Source organism: Aquila chrysaetos, chromosome 13 (genome assembly GCF_900496995.4).
Source record: "Aquila chrysaetos chrysaetos chromosome 13, bAquChr1.4, whole genome shotgun sequence".
Lineage (NCBI taxonomy): Eukaryota > Metazoa > Chordata > Aves > Accipitriformes > Accipitridae > Aquila > Aquila chrysaetos.
The window spans coordinates 25,532,046-25,556,579 of NC_044016.1; the positions used below are offsets into that span (position 1 = coordinate 25,532,046).

At 41.4% G+C, this 24,534-nt stretch overlaps 1 protein-coding gene across 7 annotated transcripts in view; it reads left to right on the plus strand.

Annotated features, from left to right (window-relative positions):
- Positions 1-20,830, plus strand: part of AHCTF1 (AT-hook containing transcription factor 1) — a 51,092-nt gene extending 30,262 nt beyond the window's left edge. For 4 of the 7 annotated variants that reach the window (XM_030034591.2, XM_030034590.2, XM_030034592.2 and 1 more), the window contains exons 21-36: positions 125-312; positions 485-629; positions 723-854; positions 2,048-2,195; positions 2,284-2,434; positions 2,989-3,096; positions 3,582-3,777; positions 5,078-5,275; positions 6,548-6,962; positions 8,820-8,922; positions 9,830-9,936; positions 10,475-10,659; positions 13,216-15,055; positions 15,833-15,966; positions 16,422-16,528; positions 17,176-20,830. In XM_030034591.2, the coding sequence (XP_029890451.1) occupies positions 125-312; positions 485-629; positions 723-854; positions 2,048-2,195; positions 2,284-2,434; positions 2,989-3,096; positions 3,582-3,777; positions 5,078-5,275; positions 6,548-6,962; positions 8,820-8,922; positions 9,830-9,936; positions 10,475-10,659; positions 13,216-15,055; positions 15,833-15,966; positions 16,422-16,528; positions 17,176-17,368 (4,350 nt within the window). In that variant the 3' untranslated portion in view covers positions 17,369-20,830. The remainder of the gene's footprint in view (positions 1-124; positions 313-484; positions 630-722; positions 855-2,047; positions 2,196-2,283; positions 2,435-2,988; positions 3,097-3,581; positions 3,778-5,077; positions 5,276-6,547; positions 6,963-8,819; positions 8,923-9,829; positions 9,937-10,474; positions 10,660-13,215; positions 15,056-15,832; positions 15,967-16,421; positions 16,529-17,175) is intronic. The other 3 variants (XM_041128280.1, XM_030034593.2, XM_030034595.2) reach the window with 3 other exon arrangements.
- The last annotated feature ends 3,704 nt before the right edge of the window (positions 20,831-24,534 follow it).

The following is a 24,534-nucleotide window of genomic DNA, read 5'->3' on the forward strand; positions in this document are numbered from 1 at the left end:
TTACAGTAGTTAGTCATCTAGGTTTGTTTAACACACGTCCACCCTTACTTAAGATACTTTTGAATATTCTTATTGCGTGCGTGCATGTGCATATCGTAATACACCTGACCTCTAACCTCTACAGAATTCACTGGCCCTGCTCTTTCATCCAGCTACAATCAAAACTGTGTCATGGCAGCACATGAGAATTATTCAATCCCTGATGTGCCAAGGAGAGCATAGGCGAGCCCTCAGATACATACAGATGATGAAGCCGTCAATGTCAAGCAGCAGTGAAGTGCGGCTTTTCCTCACTGTGTTGTTGTCCAATAGGTAAAGAAACCTATCCCACCGTTTTGGCATTCAAATATTGTGAAAGGTGGAGAACAAATAATACAAATCACCATCCCCTAAACTCCCTTTAAACTCTGAATACAGTAGTTTGGGGGCATCTTTTTGGTCATACTATTAATATTGCTTTACGTCTCAAAAAATTTAATTACAGGTGCGTGGTGGAGGCTTGGGGTCTGTTGCATCAACATGCCACCAGGTTAAACATCAAAGAGCTGTTAAAACACATGTATAAAATCTGTCAGGAGATGGGACTAATGGAAGACTTACTGAAGCTACCTTTCACAGGCACTGAACAAGTAAGTGGGGACACGAAAAAAATCTTACTGGTCTCTTTGAAAAGAGACGAGGCAGAATCATAACAGATTTTTGAAATGTGTTATTTCTCATAGGAGTGTTTGGAGAAGATTTTACAGAGCGATGCTGCTGTTCGGAAACCTAGATTTCCTTTAGACCACCATGTGCAGCGTGCCAACTATATCCCAGCGCTGCAGTTGAATCATTCAATGAACGTTAATCTTATGGTAAGCATAAAAGTTCTGTCAAGTGTGCAGGTTTCTGTTAGGTGTTACTAACCATTTTTGGTAGTAAATAAAATAAAAATCAATGCTTTGGTTTTTTATACCATTCTTTGAAATACTAGGAATAAGTTTCTACACCTTCCGTTACAGCTGAACCTAAAAGTTGAACAAAATATTTCACTACTCCAAAGCTACTCCCTGAAGTTATAAATTAAGTGTTGCAGACCATTGTTGACTCCACTTAAAACAGTTTGTTTGCGTCTAAGGAATAAATACGTATCTTTCCTATTGGCCAATATTATCATTCTGTTATTCGGATACGTATGTTATATATGGTTTAGATTGCTGAACGCTGTTTGTGTCACTCCTTTCCGTGGCATGAAGAGTATGTTGTATGTCACCTCTTGAACCTTGCACACAACTTTATTTTTCTAGCTGAGAGCAGTCTGGATGCCAATCCACAGGTAAAATCTGTCTGCTGGTTTGGTTTTCTTTTTATTTCCTCCAGTTAGAGCGTAAGCTCTGCGATTCCACAACTTCTGTTTTACCCCTTTTATGACAGAAATTCTTATCTAACTCCTGTTTCTCAAAACAGCCAGATTAAATTTTGTGTTTCGCGAACTCCTGTTATGAATCTGTGATACATTTTCTGTTTTCCGGAACCATAGTTTTCCAGTGAATCGCACTTGTAAGGTGGTCTTGGAAGGTTTAGGTCCTGCATTTGAAAACTTTCATTCGGCCAGAAGGTGTGTGTAGGTAGCCTTTTCTTACTTGTTTTAATATTCACATCATTGTGTCCACCGTAATTTGCAGTTGCCCTGTATATTCAGTCATCTCGGACATTGGTGTTTCAGGGAAACAAGGGAAACAAGGGAAAGCCTGCTATTTTGTAAGCCATTTGAAAATTGCAGGTGAGAACAAGCGTATCGGAGTAAGGTTCTGCCGAGTGCCAGAACCGTTTCAACTTGAAGTTGTAGGTTCTGTTATTATCCTAGTCTGCCTTGCCCTTTGCTGAAATTACCAGGTGGAACTGGTGTGTGCCGAGGAGTAGAACTTGCTGCTCTTCTGTGCCGTGGCTGTATTTTACAGTATCTGTGGAGGAAATGTATTCACTAATTAGAAATAGCAGAGATAGTTGCGTGCAATGAACTTCTTGTAATCAGTTACCTTCTTGCTTTATGCTTTTTGTTCATCAGAATGATCGTGAGCCTCGCTTGAGAGAGCGAGCAGTTGCCAGAAATTCTACATTGGACCAATATGGCAAGATCCTTCCTAGAGTTCAAAGGAAGCTGGCTGTAGAGAGAGCCAAGCCTTACCACTTGCCTTCATCGGTCTCAAGAGAAGGTAATTTTTAGGGGAGGGAAATACAATGGACAACTGACCATGACTTTGATCACACAAGGCTGATATTTTTTCCCCTGTTGCTTTACAGTCGCAAGACCAAAGCCATTATCAACAGTAACAAAACAAGCAAATGCAGGAAATGTGCATACAAGAGCAACGTTCATCAGTAATGTATTGGCAAAAATTAGAGAAGCAGGGGTAGGAAATGAGCAGAAAACCAGTTGCTCACGCCGTGATAGGTAAGCAGCCTTTTAACAAAGTTTAGTCTTGAGCTGTGTGTTTGGAGAGAGAGACAGACAAAAAAATCCATTTGAATTATGTTAGTGTTTTGGAGGGAAGGGGCACGTGAATAAAGCTTTGTTTGGCTTTTTTGCACATACAAGATATGACATTTAAGAATCAATTCATCGTAAGTAACACTTGGAGAGAGAGTTCTTCTGCTATGATAATGTCATTTATGCAAATACATCTATTTACATTACAGTAAATGTGTTTACAGAATTTAAGGTAGCTGAAACGAAAACCATGATTACCGACCAGCTATTGGTGAAAAGGTTTTGGTAGACTTGATTGTGTGATCAAATAGTAATCTTTTACCACTTTGTGCCCAGTTTCTGCTTCGTTTCTGCCTTTTTTTTTTTACTCAAAACCAGGCAGAATGATAAAGAGCAAAAAAGAAGCTAGCAGTTGTCAGATGATTTTCCTAGAGGTGGTACGGTCAAATAAACTTGAATTCTGGTACGCTTGGACTTCAGGGGAGTGAAAGTCAGTTACATTTTCCTTTTAATTCTAGGCCTAGAGCTACAGAACCACCAGTCATAACACGTCCTCTACCTCATGCAGAGTTGCCCGATGCATTTGTTGAGACACCTATTACAAAATTTTCACGAACCTATTCCAGGTATAGTAGAACTACAGAATGAATATTTCAAAAAGGTGTTGCTTCTCATATACTGTGTGCGTGGACATACTTTCAGTGTTTGCAAAGTGTTCTGTCTGCATTTAGCTTTGTACCTGTTAAAGAAAAGGTCGGCTTGGGGACACAACTAAGTGGAGAATTTCAAGTGGTCCCAGCATCGAAATGCAGAGGAATTTTCTTCTGACATGAGAATTACATCACTTGTGCAATGTAAAATTGCATTACTCTTGCCTCAGATGGCAGGGATTTAGGAAATTAAGTGTGAAATGTAACGAAATAATGAAAAAACAAGACAAGGCCTGTAACTTGTTCATGGGCCTGATACATCAGCCCAGCAGTGAGGGTTCACCTATATTTCTTGTTCATTGAATGTTTTTGTTATGTATCATCTCAGGTGTCTTGAGCGCAGCATGATTTTATTTCATTTATTTATTTATGTTCATATTTTAAATTGTGTATCTTCACAGATTGCTGGATTTGGTGGTTCATCCTGTTCCTTCACGTTCTGCAGCACAGGGTGGTAGCTGGCAGTCACCATGCAGCGCTTCTACTTCATTCATGGCATCCAGCCCATTGACATCAAATATGCTTGGTTCCATCTCACAGAAGAATTTTTCAAGAGCATCAGAGCTGAATTTACTGGAGACGCCTCTTGTGGTTAAGGTTTGTGTTTTAAAAAACAGGATCAACCAACCGAACCGAAAGCCTGTAAACTCTGTTTAACATGAAACCACCAAAGTATTTAACACAAACCCTGTTGGATTCAGACTGTGGAATATTTTCAGCATGCGTGTGGTTATTGTATGTAGAATCCTTTTGGAAGCAGGACGTTGGGAACAGTCTTGGAGAGGGAAAGTTTAGTTCCAAGTTAACTGCAGTACGCACATTGTCCCACAGCTTTCTGAAATACACTCGTTTTTATTGCATGGAACAAAGTAAGTTAAAATTGGACTTCTCAATATACTTAGATCCTTAGAGATGCAATATGTAGCTTGACCATCTCATTATTTAAGTGCTCAATAGCGCTGTGGAGTTTGACTGGCATGCCTACAAGCAAGAATGTATATGCTTCAGTTTCTTAATCCACTTAAGGGAATGACAACGTAAGTGATGCCAGTTAAGCGATGTCAGTCTCCGTCAAATTCAGTGATGGCTTTTTGCAGGGATTTTACGTATTGATGTTTGTGTTAAACTCTCTTTCCGTTCACCGCCATCAAACTCTCCTCATGTAAGGAAATAACAACTGGCCAATCTTCTTGGTGCTGATCTTTTTGCCTTTGCCTGCCTGAACAAAATAGTAGTGATCTCTCTGAATTATAACCTTTTTCTTCTTACTAACTATTGTCCATATCATTAAGCTGGTTTCATTATCTTCCTTTTAAACCCGTTCAATACCGTAAAGTCTTTTCTGAGCTGAGGTAAGAAGACCTGAATGCTTCTAGGTGAAGATGTGTAGGTATGTCTACAGCAGTGTCACTTAATTCAGTCCAGTGCGTGGATTGATTAATCAGAGAAAAAGAAGGTATTGCTGTTGCTTTGCTGATTGCCATTTCTCATGGTAGTATTTTCAGTCGCTGTATCTGGGGTAGCATTTGCAGTTGTATGCCTTTTAGAAGAGCAGTGTAGATATGGCAAAAATTACTGGGATGGGAGATAGCATTGCAGACAAGAAGATGCCATTTCTTCAGGAAATTAATTTGAACACTAATATTTTATGTTGCATTAATTAAAAAAAAAAAAAAGAAAGAAAGAAGCCAAAAGAATCATAAGAAACATAAAACGCGTGGTTTTTTTACCATTAAGTTTTTTGTCCCTTTGGAAAAAGAGCAGTGCAGAGGCTAAACTTTGTCCTCTCTGCTGGTACAAACTCAGTTTAATTTGAACTAATACTTTTGACAAGTGAAGTCTTCTGTTTTGAAGATTTAACAGGTCTTAAATGAAATATTTTTATTTCTTTTCATAGAGAGCTAAAGTTTTGGCCACAGCTGCTTCTGGTTTTCCTGCGTTTACTCCTCAGTCTATTCTCAAATCCAGCCTTCGCACTACACCCCTAGCAACTCCCTCTGCATCTCCAGGACAATCAGTTACTCCTCCTCTACGAGCAAAGAAGCCTAGAGTATCTTTCAGGGAAGAGAACTCGAATGCAAAATGGACTGTTGGGGTAAGCTGGCCTGTAGTTAGTGATCTTTATAGTTAAAGGCTTCACAGACTGTGATTTGATTTAGTTTTTTTAAAGTTTTCCAAAACTCCTTATATTGAGAACTGGACTAGCAAATCAGAACGGCAGACTTGAATTTGGTCAAAAAAGGTTATGTTAGACCTTCTGTAACATCATCTGCCTGCAGGAACATATTCATAACAAATACCAGTGACCTTGGTGGTTTTTACTCCAGCATCGCTAGGCGCTGTGATTGTTCGAAATTGCATGTGTGCAGCTTCCCGCTATACCTTTGGAAATGGTGGTATGGCAGGAAGGTAAGGAATACAGATTGAGTCAGTTGTTTGGTTTGTTAAGCTTTGTGAATGAAACACCTCTGAAAGCAACAAAAGGCATGAGCTGCATTTACTTTCAGTCTCTCTTTTTGCAAGGACTGGGTTTCCTTAAGGTATGGTAAAAATAGACTCCCGATGAAGAGAGCTGTGTGGTTGTCTCTTCTCTAGCCCTAAAGTTCTCGGTTTTGCTTCTTGCCTTGCACCAGCGATAGCATTCGTATAGTTGTCAAATGAAGTCTGTCCACCTGGAAGTTGCCCCCTTCTACTCCTCCTTTTGTTCTGTCAGGTGGCTTCCCTGATTCAGCTCGTCATGCCGTTGTCAAAGTAACGTACCAAACGGACAGGGGCATGTGCTAGTATCTACCTGTAGGAGCTTTCCGTACCTGTACTAACAAATTGTCATAACCTGTTTTTATCGTACCTGTTCTTGCCTGTTATAAAGAGCTACTCAACTGTAAGAAGAGGCGCTCTCTCCTGTAGGAAGTTCTTAGTAATAGTGCAGTGTGGCTGGATTAATTTACTTGTTCCATGCCACAGGCATAGTGAACGCTAAAATATGTTAGTAGTGCATACAAGCTGAAAAGGCAAGCGTAAAAAAAGAGAAATCTTGGAGTTATGATTTTAGGTATGCAAAGCTCCCTCGTCTTGAAAACACAGTAGTGAACCCAGTGAACAGCCTTGAGATGACAGGGTAAGCAAGCACTTACAAGACCCACTTCATCTTAATTCTCCAAGGTTGTGGAAACTCAATAAGCAGTCAACAGTGTGATTGGTTTTTACACTCAGCTTTAAAAGCTAAGATAGTGCTAGAATGAGAGCTAATTTTGTAGTGCCTTGCTTAAGGTGACACTTGTAAAACTGACGAATATCAGTATATATTTGGGGTTTTTGGGGTTTTATGTGTGATCTTGATTGTGAACTTTCTTTTTAAAAAATAAAGGTAACGGAAGATAATAAAGCACCCTCTGGAGTTTCATCTGAGCATCATCACGGAGTGGTGGAGGATGCTTGGTCTGAAAGTAGAGATAAACCAAGTCTGTTTCCTCTGAGCAATCCCGAGGATGCTGGTGCTGAAGTGGAAGAGTCTGGAGATGGTTTGGATAAAGTGGATGTCAGCAAAGAAAACAGTAACTTCTCTGCCAGGTCAGACCAAACTGCTTTGGAGTATCATGATGCAAAATCACCCGGCGATTTTGAAGATGATGTCATCTTTATAGCTGCTAATCCAGCTAATTCTTCCACTGACGAAACTGCCGATTTTGAAGAACTGGAGAAGGAGGAAGGCAGCGAAATGGTTGAAGAGAAACCCTTCCCGATGGAACAACCAGATTCATCAGAACTAAGAAAAGCAGCTGGTGTGTTTCCTCCTATGATAACCTAAGCTTCTGCATTTTTCAAATGTCTTCAAAAGGCTGAATTACTGATGGGTGCAACAGTCAACGATGAGCATTCACAAATGTCCGAGGCACTTCCTTGTCCTAGGCTTTTAAAATTGCCACTGGGTTTTGAGTCCTTTTTTAGGTCTCATGGACATTATGGATGTATACTGCTTTTGGCTGGCAGTTCTTGTGTGTAATTGCAGCGGAGAGGCAGCAGTGACTTGTGGGAGTTTTGAGAGGGGTACAAGTTGAAAACTTAGGCTTCTGGTTATGTTTTAGGGGTACTGCTGTAGGCTGCAGGTTTTTTTACAGCACGTTTAGCGTATGGCATGCTTTGACTAGATAGGTAATTTTGTTTGTGTGTCTGTTTTTTTACCCCCCTCGTTAGTGCTCGGTTAAATAGTTTTCTTCAGGAAGTGAGTCTGCTTGTGTATCTGCTTCTCATTACAGCTATGCTTGCTCCTTTTGCTGGCTCAACAGCTTTTGCAGCCTTTTCCAAACCTATTTCAGCTGGTCTTTGGTAATTCAGCTCAATTCAACTCACTCAAGCCAGTGCAGCTGCTGAGGATGTGTTCATATGAGCAGGTCTGCTGGCAGATTAGAAGAGATGTAGCTCACTAGCTGGTGAGCAGTGATGAAGAGCTGGGAATGACAGTAGTGCAGGAACAGGGAGAAGATGTGTAAACACAGCTACAGTCAGGATTTGACAAACAGAGCTCAGTCCGCTCAGCTCCTTACACCAGAAGTTTGCTATTCCTGGGAGAGGTATGCAAGTGTCGGAGTTCTGCGTCCGAGGTCTTGAAACAGTTTGTAGCGGTGAGTGTGTAGTCCAGTATCAGTGCATCATATGCAGCCTGACTGAGATGATTCCGGAGGATCCTGGAGAGTGATTGCTGCTACTGAAGTTCCTCAGCTCCTTTTCTTTTTCAATAAGAGCAGTGCCCAGACAGGGACTCCGTGTACATGGGTAAAAGGGGTTCTCCAGGTCTGAGTGTTTCTAGTAAGATAGGTCAAAACATTTGCCGGTCTGATTTTAGCTGTCCTGTGTTTGGACAAGAAATCAAGGGTGCTTTTCCTTAAAAATAATGATAAGGTCCTAATCATTAAAGAATAACCTTATGAAGAAAGTTTGTCATTGCCGGACTATGGTACAAACAGTTCTGTACAATTAATTTCAGTACTCTGGAAGCGTTAGAGGGCAGTCAGTGTAGCTCTTGTTTGGCCTGAGCTAGCAAAATTATCCCAGTCCTGCGTGCGGTCTGCAAAGGTAATTGTTGGATCTGGAGGAAGCAGGCGGCAGAAACAAAGAAGAAAAGGAGGAGGGTGTTTCTAAAATTTGGCCTGTTGAGAGAAAAACAGGCTAGCAAGCAGTTGGGTGTCAACGCCACCAGTCAGACGCTAGAGAAAAGAACAGGAGACGACCTTAGATGCATTCTTGTAGAAGAGGGGAAATGGAGTCAAGAAAGGAAAGAAGCATTGCTGGGATGAGTTAAATATCCAAAGAGAAATAAGAAAAACGTACGGCCCAATTTTAAGAAGGAGGGGTGTTTCCTGAGGTTTTTATGTATTAGGTCAGTAACATATCAAGTTGAGTTTGTAAACAGAATGTCAATGGCCATGCTGTTTTCTTGATGGAAATTATGCATCAGACTTCTTGTTTTACTGGAAAGAAGAATTCAGACCTTCGGTGCATTTGAAGTCTTGGTAGCGTTATTTTGTTAGATCGCCATCCTAGGTGAAATGTGTTACGGCTCTCTTGAAAATCATATGAGCATTTTAAAAGAAACGATGTTAAGTGCAACAGGGAAGTCACCCATCTGTCTGTTTTTGTAGGATTTGTGGAAGAATCAAACGCTGAACGTCTTACCCTTCCTGAGGATGGTAAATTGTTGTTTAAAGCTGCTGAGGCTGCTACTTCTGGGACTGCAAGTGAAGGGTAAGTTTATGAAATAGATACACCTTTAGGTTCACACAACATGTGACTGCTGGCTTTCCCGTGTTTGAAAACTATGATTTTGAGCTGGTATTGGTTCTCTCCTGTGTTCTTCAATATAACAGGTTTCCTGTTCCTTTCTGTCTGTGAACAGAACTAATGTGGCATGAATAGAGGACAAATTGATGAGCTGTCAGTTTGAGCCTTTTTTCTCAAATCATTGCAGACCCAAAAGTAATGGGATAAGGACTTCATTCAGCAGGCTATATGCACCTTTTTACAGTTTGAGGGGGTTACTAAGCAGATACTGTGAAGAGAAGCCCTGCTTTTGTCTGAATGTTATGTAGGTGAAAATTGCACCTGAGATTCCTGTAACTTCAGTGGGTTTATTGTGGGGCTTGAATACTTTCTGGCAGTATTTTATACACTTAATTTCTATTTTCTGTGTGTGGTCAATTAGCATCTATTTGTTTCTGGAAAGGGAAGCAGTTTTCTCACCAGGTACTTTAAAAGCTGCAACTGCTTAGTGAGAGATGTTAGCGATGAAATAACCCTTAATTTCAAGTGGTAACTTACAGTGGCACAAACTTCTGTTCAGTTGGTTCTAGACCTCGAATATGGCAGTTGGACTCTTTCTACAGAAGACAAATGATATATTATTCTTTAATACGACTCTGTTGTTATGTTATTATCCAGCGTGAGATAGCTGGGAAGAATGTTAAGTACTTGATTCGTTGCACAAAATGAGTCGGGAGTTGAATGTAGATGTGTTGGTAAAGGAATTTCTAATTTTTCTTTACTTTTTTCTGTTTGGAAACTTGAAGACTTTACAGTGAGAAAGTAATTTGTAAAGCTCTTCAAGGTTTGTTTTGAAGCTTTATGATGGATTTCTCTCTTTCTGTCCATGCAGTGAAGCAAACCAGCAGGAGTCCAAAATGTCCTCTTCATCAGAAGAAAAAGCCATACCAGTTGCAACAAACCCACAGCTTTCTGAATCCCCGCAGGCAGAGGGTGAATGTACGTACAGTATGTGGGAGATGTTACGTGAGTTAAGGTAGCTGAACTCGTCAGGTAAAACGTGCAGTTTGCCATAGCGCTACGGGTGTCTCAGACTGAAGTAGTACTAGCATGTTACTGCTAACTTTCATTAAACTGTAGTTTCATTAAACCCCCCTCAGAGAAAGTCCGTGTAGAAAATGCATAGCCGGTGTTCCTGTTCTGGATAAAGGTACTGAGAAAACTGGTAGAATGTAAAATATTAGAAGGAGAGATCAGTATTTATTTTGGTGTTGTACACCACTACTAATTTGTGTGCTATGGGATCTGCTGCTTGAGTTACTATTTTGAAAGACGATGCATCCCTCACTGTTCAGGCTGTGAAGAATAACTAGCTACCAGGTAGATGGTTCTGGTTTCTAGCGTTTGGGGAAAGCCCGACGTATGTGGCAGGATGGAGAACTGTATTCTTGGCTCCTGCTCCCTCTGTTACTTCCTGTTGCTTAAACGCGTGTCATTTATAGAGCAGTTAAGTTGAAATCATATAAATCTCTTCCAGCTGTGATACGTATCCTTGACAGCGAGGATGTGGTCAGTACTCATTCAGAAAATTGCCTTGAGGGGAGGTGTGTGGATTTACGTGAAGAACGTAACCCAGAAGCAGCTGAAGATGAAGGAAACGTTCCTTTTCCACAGGAAGAAGTAACTGTTTCTAACAATCTTCCTAAAACTGAGGAAATTAATGTAAGTAAACTGTTTTCCCATTTTCTACAAAAGAGAAAACACTTTGCAAATTGAGGACAGTCCTGTCTAACTGACAATTAGAAGGCACACAAGACCGTCTCAGTTTCTTTCGCTGGGTAACACAAGTTAAAACCTCGTTGGGTAAGGGCAGATAGGTTTTTCTCCTATGCATTTGCTGTACCTGTAACACAGAATAGAACCTGTCAAGACCTGTCAAACTGTAAAAGTTTCTTATTTGACTTAAAAAAAGAAATAGTTTTAATGTTAAAGACAATAAGAAAAGTTGGGGAGTGCAGCTTTTCAATACTGGAGGCCATTTACCAAATGACAAAATGATGTGGGAACCAAACTCATTTTCAGAATGATTTAGGTGCTTAGATCCTTTGCTATTTGTTCCTTATTAACATAAAGAGAATTCCCAGTAATGAGTTAATTTCAGTGTCAAGATATTTCCAGCTACCTAAAACGCCTTTTGTGTGTGTGAAAACGTGGGGTTTTTAACATCTAAACTTTGTAAAATACGAATTTTAAAAGGTTGTTCACAAGGGCTGAAAATCAGAGCCAGAGATTCCTCAGTTGTCGCAGGTTTTCCCCATTGTTCTCACTTCTGCTGGGGCCGATGAGTGATTTGGATTCATTGTGGATGTCCTCGAAGTACCATATAGAGTATGCTGTCGATTTCCTGTGGGGTTATACTCACAGGAATTAGTAATAGCTAGAGTGAAATACAAACTGAAAGGTAGGCGTAGCACAAATAGATTGGTCCTAAGTAACAGAAGATGCTTTTTGGTGTCCCAGATTTCAGATGAAGTTGAATAGGCAGTTGCTTACGTAGCTCGTCTCGGCTTTGGGGTTTAGGACAATGCTCTAGAGAAGATGATTATAGAGTTGGGAATACATAAATCGCTTACTTATGGGAGTAAATGGAAAATTTGTGATGGGAAGAAGGGAGCCGCTATGTGAGACAGTCGCAAAGCTGCTGCAGTCATTCCTGTAGCAGTACAGTGAAGGTTTTCCTGCTTTCGTTATGACTGGTTCTTACTGAGTTATACGTAAACATGTCCTTTTGGCTTGTCTACCTTCACTGAATTTAGGACAAACTACGTACTACTTTCTTGGTCGTAGATTTGTAAGCATAAGAGGAAAGTTTATGCAGACTAGTATTTCTGGAATTTAGCTTTGAAGCGTGGCATGTTGCTGTATGCATGTTGCGCTAATACCTCTCTTGCAGCCTGTGCTCCCTGCCGTGCTGTTAATGGCCGGTGGGAACCGGGCTGGAGTTACCCTGTTGTTGTACTTTGTAACGCCGGCTTATGACAGGGTAGAATTGCTGGTGGTCGTGAAACCAGTCTGGTATTTGTACTCGGTATTGCCGTCACCTTCGTACTTCGGGAGCCATCCATCGGAAACTATTAGTAATTACAGCTTTTAGCTTTTTTCCTCGGCGAGCCCGCCTATGGGGGGCACCTCCGTACTTCGGGTGCCATCGCCTGGAGACTGTTAATGATTACACTTTTTACCTTTTCTCCTTGGGGAGCCAGCCTAAGGGAGGGGAGATCTTCCCGCATCTTCCCCTTTTATGCCAGGCTAATTACAATAGCGTTTGAGGACTTTGAAAATTTGCATATCCTTGGGATGTTGAAACCAGCACGGTCCTATGCGAGGTCTCCTGCATGTCGTTCAGGTCTTGTTTAGGGTTAAACAGCTGTTTAAGAATACCATGAAGGATGATGCTTTAGCAACTTTTGACAAGGCAGGAGGCAAGAAAATAAGCAGATTCTATGGAGACTCCCGCTGAGTGGCTTCCTCCTTCTGCCCTCTTTGGCTAGCACTATAACTTAGAGGGTTGGGCAAAGGTCTTCACGCGTTGATTAAATTATCTTGGCCATCCGAGTCACTTGAAATACTAACAGAGGCTACTTTTGTTCTCAACATAAAAGCTTGAGTGTCTCATGAGGCTCTAGCAGGAGAGAATAATTGCTCAGTACAGGGAGCTACAAAGGCTGAGATGGAGGTATTTAGAATCTATGTGTTGTCTCCTGCAATCCAAGTGACTCCTTAAAGAGCGGTGTTGAGTTGTGGGATGTGATACCTGGCCAGTTTGACTAAGTGTGGCGGTGACAACTATGATGACCGAAACTTTAAGCTTGGGGGACAGCGTTGTACTTTACCCCGTTAGATGCAGAGTCGGTCACTCTGTGTGCATTTGTAGTCAGTCCGGAAAGTACTGCAATGTGATGATTACTGCCAGCTGGGTATACAGCTTGTATTGTAAAACTGCTCACTTTGTTCACGGGTGGTGGCAAATCGTTAGTCATGAACAGAAGTATCAGAAATGGAGCATGTGATTGCGTACACGGAATACTCTGTTCTCTGTCCCTTAAACGCATAAACTTTTATCTGTAGTAGAGAGTACATTGTATGTTTCTAACTTTACATTTGGTGGTGATCTGAAAGGAAAAGCAGCATTTCACTGTCCTCAGCTTCATCTAGCTCAGCCTGAAGTTAGTCTGTTTGGTAACTGATAATGCATTAAGAGACATTTTTTAACTTTAGGTTATTGAAGATGGTGCGGTTAAGGCACAAACCTCAGAAGAAGCACCTGAAACATCACCATATAGTGAACTGCATCCCTCAGGCAATCTTCAGTACAGCTGTGATACTACAGAGCAACAGTTTGCCTGTCATTTGCCTGATAATAGAGATGGTGAATGTGATGCAGCCGAGGGAGATGGAGAGCTTTTTCTATCTCAGAGTAATTTTACTTTAGTCTTGGAAGGAGAAGAAGGTGAAGCAGAGATGGGAGACCCTACATTAGTAGATGCTTCTAAAGCAGCTGGCAGAACAACAGAGGAAAAACCTGTCAACAGTTTAGGAAATACTGAAAACCAAGAACATGTTACCAACTCGGTGTCCACTGTAACTAGTGATCAGGAATCTCAAAATATTGCAGAGTCGCTCCCATACGTGCCTGAACCCATTAAGGTAGCTATTGCTGAGAACTTACTGGATGTAATCAAAGACACAAGAAGCAAAGAATTTACGTCTGAAGTTGTAGAACAATCTATTCATGAAACCATAGGTAAAAAGGTAACTGGATTCCAGAAGGCAAAAGCTCCCTTAAGAACTGTGCCAGAAGGAGTGGAAGACAAAACCAGCGTACGTCAAGTAGAGTACGGCATCGCTCCTAGAACACGTGCAAGGGGACAACTGAGCAGAAGTCCAAGTACTCCATCGGCAGGCACTCAGCAGCTACTGAAGACAGGCAAACCAGGTCTGTTTGCACTGTCTCCTAGGAGAAGTACCAGGCGAACAAAAGAAGCACCTGAGACTTCTAGTCTTCAAACAGAAGAAAATGCTCAAGAGGAGCAAATGCTTGTGATGCCTGTTACTCCTAGGAGAGGCAGGAAGCCTAAACCAAGTACTGCAGAAAAAGTAGAAAGCAGTCTTTCTGATGGACGAACATTGTCCCTCCGTACACAGTCCATAGCCGCTACTCCAAGAAGAGGATTAAGGAGAGCGAAGGAAGCTGCAGCTGAACTCTTGGAAGAGGCTACTGAGGAAACTTCTCTTGCTGAAGGTAGCATTATCGCTTCTGCTACTTCCCAAAGGCCTAGAGGAGGGAAAAGTTCAGCAGGAGGTCAAGAAACTGGCCAGACTGACACCGGTCATAAGATAAAAACGTCAGTCAGTCCCAGCAGAAGTGCAAGAAAACTGAGAAGCGTTAATTTACAATTTATGGAAAATACTGTCAAGGATCAAGAGGTGCAGCCTAGTGCCCAACTCCTTTTCCCGGTGCCAACTAAAAGAGGCAGAAGAAGAAGGATGAGTTCATCAGAAGTTTCAGAAAATTCTGACCTTGATCTGTCTAAATCATCGCTTCCTCAAACAGAATTCAAACTTCCCGTCACTCCGAGAAGAAGGGCCAGGAAGCGGGCACAAAATCTCCTGGCAGACACAGAAACTCTCTCTGCTCAGGAAGACATGCGTGCAGGTGGGAAAGTGGAAATCCTTGATACTCCTAAGAGAAGAATAAGAAGAGTCCCACATGCTGAACTAGAAAAAACGGATGCTCCTGAGCAAAGAGCTGCCCAGCCAAACGAGGAATCAAGCACACCCAGGACTACAGTAAGAACAGGGCGTCGGGGCAGAAAGAGACGATTAGTATTGGAGGAGAGCACAGGGGAGGAGGCCTTCCCCCAAGGACCTGGTGGCAGTCCTTTGATGCTTGAAGAGAGAAACCCATCAGGACATGCTGAAACATCAAGAACTTTAACAGATCGTATTACAAGAAACAGATCCCGTAAAACTTCTATGCATCAGAAACTGTCTCTTGAGGAAAATGAGTCCTTCCTTTTCTCTCCTCCTCTCACAAAGCTGACAAAGAAATTTAAAGGTAGGTGCGCTATGTTTATATGCAAAATAAGGCATATTGCTGTTTTGTAAAGCACAGAAAACAGCTGATGAGGATGGCTTTAAGTATTGTAAGAATATAACCATACAAAATAAAAAATTGGGAAAGAGGCAATTCATCTTTTTTCTTAACTCTATATGACTGCCTGGCTAGTTGTGGTGGAGACAAGAGAGGAGGCTGATCTGAGTACACTGAAATGAAATTTAAGCTTTATTTTTTGTCATGAGCTTAATGTCTATCCGTTTTGAAAACTGGAGGATATATGTTAATATGTGGTTGCCATCACTTCCCCCCAGTGGAGAAATAAAGGAGACATGCTTTCAAATTCTGTTAATGTTTTAACTTAACATGAGCTGCAACTTGCAATAAACTATACAGCTGTTTAGTTATGTGATTGTTTTTCATGGGCATATACTTTGTTAGTGAAGTTACTGCTCATGGGGTTCTTTGTATTGGAGTACATGATAAAAAAAATGGTTTTTGAGATGTATAAGGACTGTCTGCCTCTTGAGCATAATATCTTTCATTATGTAAGTGCAGGTAAAATCCCTACACTGGCTTATTTTTGTTTCACTATTTATTGGAAAAGAATGGATCTCAAGAGGCAGTTACTAGGGGAAGAATACCTGCACATTTTTTATAAACCCAATTGGACCTTTTATTTCAGGAATCTATTGTGCTTTTGATTATTAGCTGTAATTTAATGTCACTGTTGTTTGTTTAATGTACATGCATGTTAAGAATGCATTGTCATTTTAGCTGGAAAAGCAGACCATCCTGTGCATCTTAAGGATATAGACCCGGACTTGTCTTCTCAATTTGTCTTTTCACCCCCTCTGTTGAGGTCAAGGAGAAAAAATGAATCTAGTATTTCCCAAATTGTGAAAGAACCAGTAAGTAAAAACTCTAGTCGTCTCACGTTCTTGTTTTTTGCTCTGTACTGCTTTTTCAAATCATACTTTGTGATGCCTTGCCTTTTTCCTGGAAAGTATATCTAAAAAGAGAGCTTTAAATTAATCAGCTAAACAGTTTATTTTTTTTCTTCATGAAAACTAGCTACAGAAATCAATTTTGAATCTATGTAAGTCAAGGATTAATAAGTACTGCTTTGTCTTTAACAAAAGGCACAGTGGCTTTCTTTAAACATACTTTTTGTGTTATCTGTTAATATCTGCATGGAACTTTGAGGATGGTATAGTTATTTGAGATGGCAGGTTTTTGCGGGGAGAAACTGTAATGCTATTGGAAATAACTTTGGCATGACTACTTCATGAAAGAAACATTCATTTGTATTCCTTAGAAGTGTAAGAACTTGTGCATGATTAATGTTTTTGTTGCCTTAACACAGGAGCTTCCAACTAAAGAGGAAGAGGATACCAAATCCATAGAGTCTGTGGGAAAGCAAAAATTGAAGAGAGGTAGAGCTGCAAAATCAAAAATGACAAAAGCAAGCAAGTACGAAATTTTTTTTGAACACTTACTTGCATTCCTTAATTGTGGTAGTGATTCCGCTGTTAGCCACCTAACTTCCTCTTTCTTTCTTGGCTGTGCAGTTCTGCTCTGACTTGATGAGTGTGTCGAGCTTGCTGGTCTAATAGGCACCTTTTTCCCCACTTAACGATTTAGTTTTCTAATGGAAGCAGAAGAGAAAGGGAATGGAAAAGGGCAAGTGGATACTAATCTTTGCAATGATGGTGTGCTCTTACACTATCTTATTCCACCTTATGAAGCCACACTCTTATGGTCTTTTGTTCCCCATACAAGGCAGGAGAGGTCAGACAATGAGTAGAGAGAACTTCTTGTCTCTGGACATGTTCTCTGGTTCCTTCTGGAAAACTGTTTGAGTGCATTTGCCTCTTAAAAGCTGGGGTGGGGGCCTCTAAAAGCTTGTATGAATAGTGACTGAGAATGCTTGGGACAGTTGGTAAGGAATGAAAGCAAACGGATGCTTATTTATGTACTTTTTCTGCCTTGATCCTGTCTACAAAGAAGCCCATAAATAATCCTTTGGCATGGATTTTGTAATTCCATGGGGTTTTTTTTCCTCTACTAAATACTGTTGGTAATAAAAAAATCAATTTGATACTTCTCTTTCTTATCAGAACCACAAGAAAAGAAGGTTCTTGGTCACCTCCACCAGTGGAAATAAAATTCATCTCGCCTTTTGGAAGTCCAGTGGATGGAACAAAAAGCAAGCAGCAAGAAACCGCAGATGCGGCAGAGAAGATGCTACGAAAGAACAAAAAAAGACTGTCTAATTTTCCAAAGCCAGTTGGGCGCCGGAAGATGCTGTAACTGTTTTTTAAGTTTATACTGTACACCACTGTTTGTAAAGTCATCAAAATTGTGTGGGTTAGTAAAAAGAAAAAAAAATCACCTAATTTGGAAGAGATAATTTATATAAATTATTGTAAAATTTCATAAACAAATGGTCTTCAGTAAGTAACTCCATATGGAGTGTGATTTCTTCAGTCAATGCAGTTTTCTATTTTATATTAAGACTTCATACATTTATATAATATGTAAATACAGCTTATTTTAGGAATGTTAAATAAAAATGTATACTTCACAATATGCTTACTGTCTGATAGCTTTTTGAGGGAATAGTGGGTTGAATGGCCTGTATTGCTCAGAAATTTTAATGTTGGTTTGCAAGAGTTGCAGGTGCTCAAAAGTGAGGCCAAAAGCTTTGCTTAGAATTCCTATAACAAGTAAACATTTAAAACATACTAGTTTAAATTTTATATATGATGTTTGACCTTCTGGCACAAATAATTGGGCTCAATACAAACTGGTAATTCTTTACATTCACAGTTAAGTTGTACTGTGTTGAAGTCAGAATGTAAACAGTTGTATTTTAAGTGTGCAATATTTTTTGTATTTGTCTTAAACTTTGGGGAAAGCTGCTCTTTAGTTCATAAAACTAGATCGCACCTCAGATGCTTCACTATTTTTTACAGTTTCTTGTCAGCAAAAAAATAACTCTATAGAGGGTGTGATGCTTACAATAGCATATCAAATTTAAAGGGATATTACCCACATAGTTTGAAATTTGAGCCAAAACTATTTTCATAAGGTTAATAGGAATGCTACTATAATTGAAATAATTATTGTCTGTGAACATATTTTGCAGTATTTGAACCCTGCATATCACAGCACTGAAAACCTGATCGTAAAGCTAACATAATAGTCTGAAAAAGGTACCAAAATGTACAGGAATCTTACATATAAACCATATTTTTTTAAAAATTATTACATTAATAATCTTGGGTTATGGAGTAAATGTCCCTATAAAGCTTCAATTTGTAAAAATAAATTAAAAAACCCTATTCTTTTAAAAGCAGACATGGAAGTACTATTTTGATGTGCAGTCTTTTAGACAATGGATTATTTTTCTGTATGTTAATTTATATATGGTTGCAACTTTTAAGATTACAGAATGGTTGAACCTGACATTAAACTTTTCAGTTAGTAAAAACTACTACAGTTACTCTAAGAAATAATTTATTGCTTAACTGATACGTTGTGCATCATGGTTGAATGTATTAGTAACAGACTAAACTTATAAAAGAGTTTCTTCTGGGGCCATGATTTTTCGAACTCAAAACAGGTCATTCTAGAGAAGCAGTCGCATGCACTTGGATATTTTTCTCCTTGAGAGTATTCATGTCTGAATGAAAGCTTAAAAAAAATGCCAAATGCTGACAGTGTGAAAGTGGCAGTTTCAGTGAGACCTTTCAGTCAGGTTAGTAATCATTTACTCTGAATATTTTGTACTTGAACTACAATATAAATATTGTTTAAAGAGGTGGGGGGGGGAGTTCTAGTAGTATTTTTTAAATTCACGTTGTACAGAAATGCAGTGAATAGCTCAGAAAATTGAGTAAAAAATCAAACTTTCAAAACTGGAATAGAAAATGGATGTCAAATCTGAATATATGTTTTGTGTAGTGCACAAGAGTATTTATAAAATGTTCCTATTCCTGATCAAATAGAATTGACTGATGAAATACTAGTGAAGATTGCTTAATAGGGTTTTAACGTGTTTCTGTCATTTAAACTTGCAGTGTATTTTTTAGTGTGACAATCAATTAGAACAAATGAAAACATGATATTAACTAATTTTAGTAATAATTTGTAGTAATTTTTAGCCTCTTTATTTTATAACCAGCTCAGCTGAGTTATCCTCATTTGGCAGTGCTTTGGAGGAAAAAAGAAAGCAATAGTAATAACAAGAAAATTGGCATGAGATTTAATAACTTCCTAAAGGTTTGTAATCATTTAGTAATTTTTTACTTTAAGGGAGTTTTAATCCAATTATGTGTAAAAATGTTTTCCTCCTTTTTTTTCAGTTACTTAGATTCAATGCACAGTTCTTGGGGTGCTAACCAGTTTCCCCAGGGAGCAGTTTAAAAAGAATAGGAGCATAAGCATAATGTGTAATAAGAAATGGTATTTCAGAGAATTGAAGGACATAGAAAGAAAGGAAGGCAAAATAAGGTACTGGGAATTTTTATTTAGAGCCTGAGAAAGGGAAAAGTAACTAACAGCGTCAAGATGGCAACTCAAGGATGGGTTTATAATGAAGTGGAGAAAATAGATTTTACTTGGGTGTTTTTTGTGTAGGGCTTGCTGTAAGTATGTGAAGGATAGAGGGGAAAAGATCATTTCAACAAGGGTGAGGAAGAGCCAGTTCATGGGCAGTTACTTCTTAACAGGATGAATTGGGAAGGAGACTGCCTTTTAAAAGATTAAAATGGCATGGAGGTGAGGGGCGGAGCAGGCTAGGAGTCTTAACAGAGAATTGCAGGTGTTTGCACATGTGTTCATGGTGCCAGAGAAGGGCATGAGGGGCCCGTGAAAGAAAGAGGTGTGATGCATCGTTGTAGTGGATGCATGCAGAAGGCTATAGGGGCACAGAGCAGCAATTCCCTTGTGAGCAAGATGAGAATTGCCCAGGAGCTACTCGGTACAGTTCATCACTAAATAGAGCAATTCTGAAGTTTTTCTGTAAGAAAGTTAATTGCTTGAGAGGTGTGTGTTTTTCTCCCCCTAAAGAAAAGCTAGAATTTCTCAAGAGTGTTTTGATGCATCTGCTTTGATCTAATGTCAGACGGCTAAAAGCTGAAGCTAAAATGTGCATCTGTACCTTTGGGGTTGTAACCCCAGAGAAAATTCCGCTGGAAGGTTGACTGCCTTGGGACAGCAGACTTTCTCCCCTTTCAGAAAGAATAAACATAAGTGTAATGGCAGATTTATTTCCAGGAAACACATAGTAGGAGGTGTTAGTGAAGGGAGAATGAATATTAGTAAGATTAAGGGCTGTTTTAGAAGGGAATTTGTCAAGAAAAGAAACGTTGTTTTGCGTTCGAAATGCGCTTCCCCTGAGTTAACTCAGAGAGTTATCACAAATAAGACTTTTTTTTCTTCAAATGTTTAGAAGGCAGGGCTGATGAAAGTATTCATTCCAGGTTATAACATGAGGGAAACTGAAAGCAAATCTATTTTACTTTCGATAGACACTTGGTGCTTAAAGCATTATTAACTGATTCATGTTGACTTAGTTTATTTGCCTTAATATTTGTATATGCCCAGTGTGTAAATGAAGCCGCAGATAACTAATTTAATCCCCCATCAGAACTTCCTCTCATGGAAGACTACTCTCAGGGTTGTCAGCGCAATACATTTATTTGCTGGAATTCCATCAGTTCCCATGTAACTAATCAGAAATAGCTTAGGTGTTGATTTCTGGTGGGGGAAAAAACAAGCTACAGGCAGAAACCAGTCCATAGTTTCTTGTGAGTTGTTAGGCAATGCTTGTAACCTATTAGTCTAGGCCAGTCTGAAAATACGAAGAGATAATAGGATTTCAAGTAATAAGACAGCATTTGTTTCCTATTCTGTTTGTACTTTTGTCTTCTATGCAAAACTTCCAGGTTTCCATTCCAGGAATGCTTTTTTCACCAAAGTAGTCAAGATAATGAGTCTCTTTGATATGCCTGCCGATAAATGTACTGCAGTTCCTTTTGAATTAAAGCTGTTCCTAAAATAAAATGCATTTTACAATGCACTGTGCTGTGTGGATGACCAATCTGTGAGGTAGAGGGAAGAATGCAAGTTACAGTTACTGATGTGGCTGTTTGTTCGGGTCACTCATTCTGTGAGTGACCTGACCTGGCAAGGTCTGGCTGTGACTCTGACCTGGCAAGGTCCAAGAGCAGGCTTATCCCACAGCAGTCATTGGTGTGGTGTGCGTTGCTGTTGAGCTTGGCTTAAATCCAGGCTAAACCGTGAATTCTTAGTGAATGACTGATTGCTTGTATTTTGATGCTACGACTGCAACTTCAATACACAGAGAGAGAAAGGTGAGGAGGTAGGTGTGTGATTTCTCTGAGCACCAACAGCACAAGCATATATGCCCCTAGGAATCTCCAGGGCACAGGAAAAGCTGTACTTTTGATCTGGCCTTTTGGCCACAATGAGTGGCTTCCTAGAGGGCGAGAATGGTATGCTCACCTCGGCAGGATCCAAGAGGTACGCAGGCCAGGTAAGGTTTTACTGAAAGAACCAACAAAAAGCAGTTTTCGCTAATACACGGTGGTAGGCTGGTCAGTTTGTTTATCTCCCATTATTAACTTTCAGGTAAGGGTACTGCAAATGACTGGCATTTATCAGTTTACTGGTTTGAAGCATTATCTAGATTTTGTCTACATTTCTGTCGTCCTGAAACTCAGTATGTTATGTTCAAGTTTGTGAATCTTGATTCCTTATTTAAACTATTAGTGGGGGCACTCCCACCTGTGGCAGTACATATCCCCCCCCCCCCCCCCCCCCATCCCGCCAGCCAGAAATGAAGCTTCTCCAGGAAGGGAGAAGGGGAAGGAAACCCTGGAGGCCGCAGGTTGAAATTTGAACTGGCCAGGCGAGATGTGCCAGGTACTCCAAGGTGACCCTCCTAGGCAATAGAATTAAATGACCACAGGTCAGATTCAGCAGGGGGTATAAACGGGGTCCCGCCGGAGGACATGTTGGCAGTCCTCCTCGGAGCAGGAGCAGCGGGTCTGCAGTCGGGGACTCCCCCTCGGGTCGGGGCACCGCCCGAGGTAACTCCTCGAGGGAGAGAGCCCTCAGCTTTTAGGTGAGCGATACGCGCATTTTGAGCCATCACTTTAAATCTTGGGGATGCTTAAGTCGGCCGTGTAGTATTAATTCTCTTTACATCATTGAGCCTGTGGTTTTATAAAATGTTACTGGACTTCTAACTAACTTTTGCTGAAGAATAAATCTGAGTTTTAACACCTGTTGGATTTGGTTAGTCGTGCATCCGTGACATTTTAAATTGGCGTAGTCGGCAGGATGGTGTTAATAGAGGAATTATTACGGAGGCACGGCTGTAGCCCTTCTCCCCCATGTCTGGACTGGGCGAAGGAGAAGTGGTCCGACCCGGCAGCAGTCGTGGAGAGAGTAGAACTATGCCGCGGAAGTAGTCGAGACGGCAAAGGCAGTGTGTGCGCCCTCCTGGGCGCCTGCTTGATTCAAGCACAAAACCAAAAGAGTGATTCTGCCAAAAGGCAAGGGGAAATAGATTGTCTGAAGGTGGAATTGGAGGAAAGGGACGTGCTACCCCTTATTACAAGGGAAAGGCACACAGGTCCGCACGGTGGGAGCCCCCGAAACACTATTTGCACAACCCCTCGGTCGGGACCCGAACTCGGCGAGTTACAAGCTAAGTTTTCGCGCAAGCCGGGTGAAACGGAAACTGAGTATTTGTGGAGAGTTTCTCTAACGGGGGAGGATCGGATACTGTTGAGTGATGATGAAGCAAGAAATTACTGGGGACCGGGAGTGTTTCTGAGTGCTGGATCAGCGGGTGATCAGTCGATTGGGTCCCGAGTAGCCTGCTGGGCTGGGGGTGCGGACCCCAAGGAGAGAGGAGAATCTGTTACTATCCGGGCAAAGGGACTGTCGGAGTTCGTAACGGAGGGTAGCAGGAAGGTCCGCCCAGCCGGTTGTAAACCCCTCCCCGAGCGGTCTCGAACTCGCGGTCGGTCGGGTCGGAACTACGATCCCGGAAGGGACGCTCTCTGGCGGAAGGCACCGGCACTGGGGGCAGCCCGAGCCGCGCTGCACGGGCAGTCCGCCGGCGGCGTCCGGGGGTGGGATTGCTGGAGGGGAAAGCTGGAGACCAAAGGGAAGCGCCAGCAACCCCGCCCCCTCGGGAAGAGAAACGGGACCCTTTCGCGGCACTGCGAAAGGAACTGGAAGGGCTCAAAACTAGAAGCTGCGGTTTGGGGTTCAGGCCGCCCGATCCGCATGGGGAATACTCTGCTACACGGTGAATGTTCCGCTGGTGAAGAACCTTGTATGCACGTTCCCGTGGGACCAAACCGGAATTACAACAGATGTTAGGTACTTTGGGCTACTGGAGAAAACATATTCCGGGGTTTTCAGTGATTGGCCGCCCTCTTTATGACTTCCTCCGAAAGAATAGGAAATGGGATTGGACTTCGCAACATAGGGAAGCCCTTAACGCTCTGAAAGATGAGCTTAAGGCTTATCAGAGACTAGGTCCATTGCACCCACGAGATCTGTTAAGGGTGGAATAGGGATTCGCTGAACATGCCTCATACTGTGGCATGTTTCAAAAGGGGCCACAGGGACCAGCTAGGCTGTTATTATTCTCTTCCGCTGCATTTAAAGAGACTGAGCGACGATATTCAGATTGGGAGAAAGGGATTCTTTCCCTCACTAGAGCAGTTAAAGAGGCTGAAAAGCTGCGTACTTCACAGGATGTTATAGTACAGGGTCCTTTCCCTCTCTTAAATTCAGTCCTCAATGGGTCACCTCCTCCGGAGGGAGTAGCCCAAAAGGCCACACTTAGGAAATGGTATGCATGCCTAGAAGGGATAAGCCAATTGCTCCCACTAAAGGAGGGTCCGACTAAAGGTTTTCAAACTACAGCAACCTGTAAACCCTGATCCAAGCTTGCTGGGTCAACCTTATAAACCTTCTCCGATGGAAGAGGCACCCGAATTCATGGCAGGCTCAGACGTGCAGGGAGTGTGGGTCACTGATGCATCTGCCTGTCGAGTGGGATCAAAATGGCAATATAAAGCAGTAGCATTGGAAATTGGTACTGGGAAGAAAGTCGAGGAAGAGGGTGAAGGTAGTGCACAAGTAGGAGAACTATGGGCTTTATTACTGGCCGTAGAGAATGGCGCTACCATCGTCTATACTGACTCTTACGCAACCTTTAAGGGTGCTACAGAGTGGATATGTCAGTGGGAATCTAGTAAGTGGGAAGTAGGTCCTGTGAAAGTGTGGAGGACAGAGGACTGGCAATGTCTCCTGGCAATAGGGAGGTCCCGACCTTTAAAGGTGGGATGGGTGAAGGGACATGCTCGGGATGGAACCCCAGCTGCGAAATGGAATCAGCAGGTGGACCACCTGGCCCAAAGCAG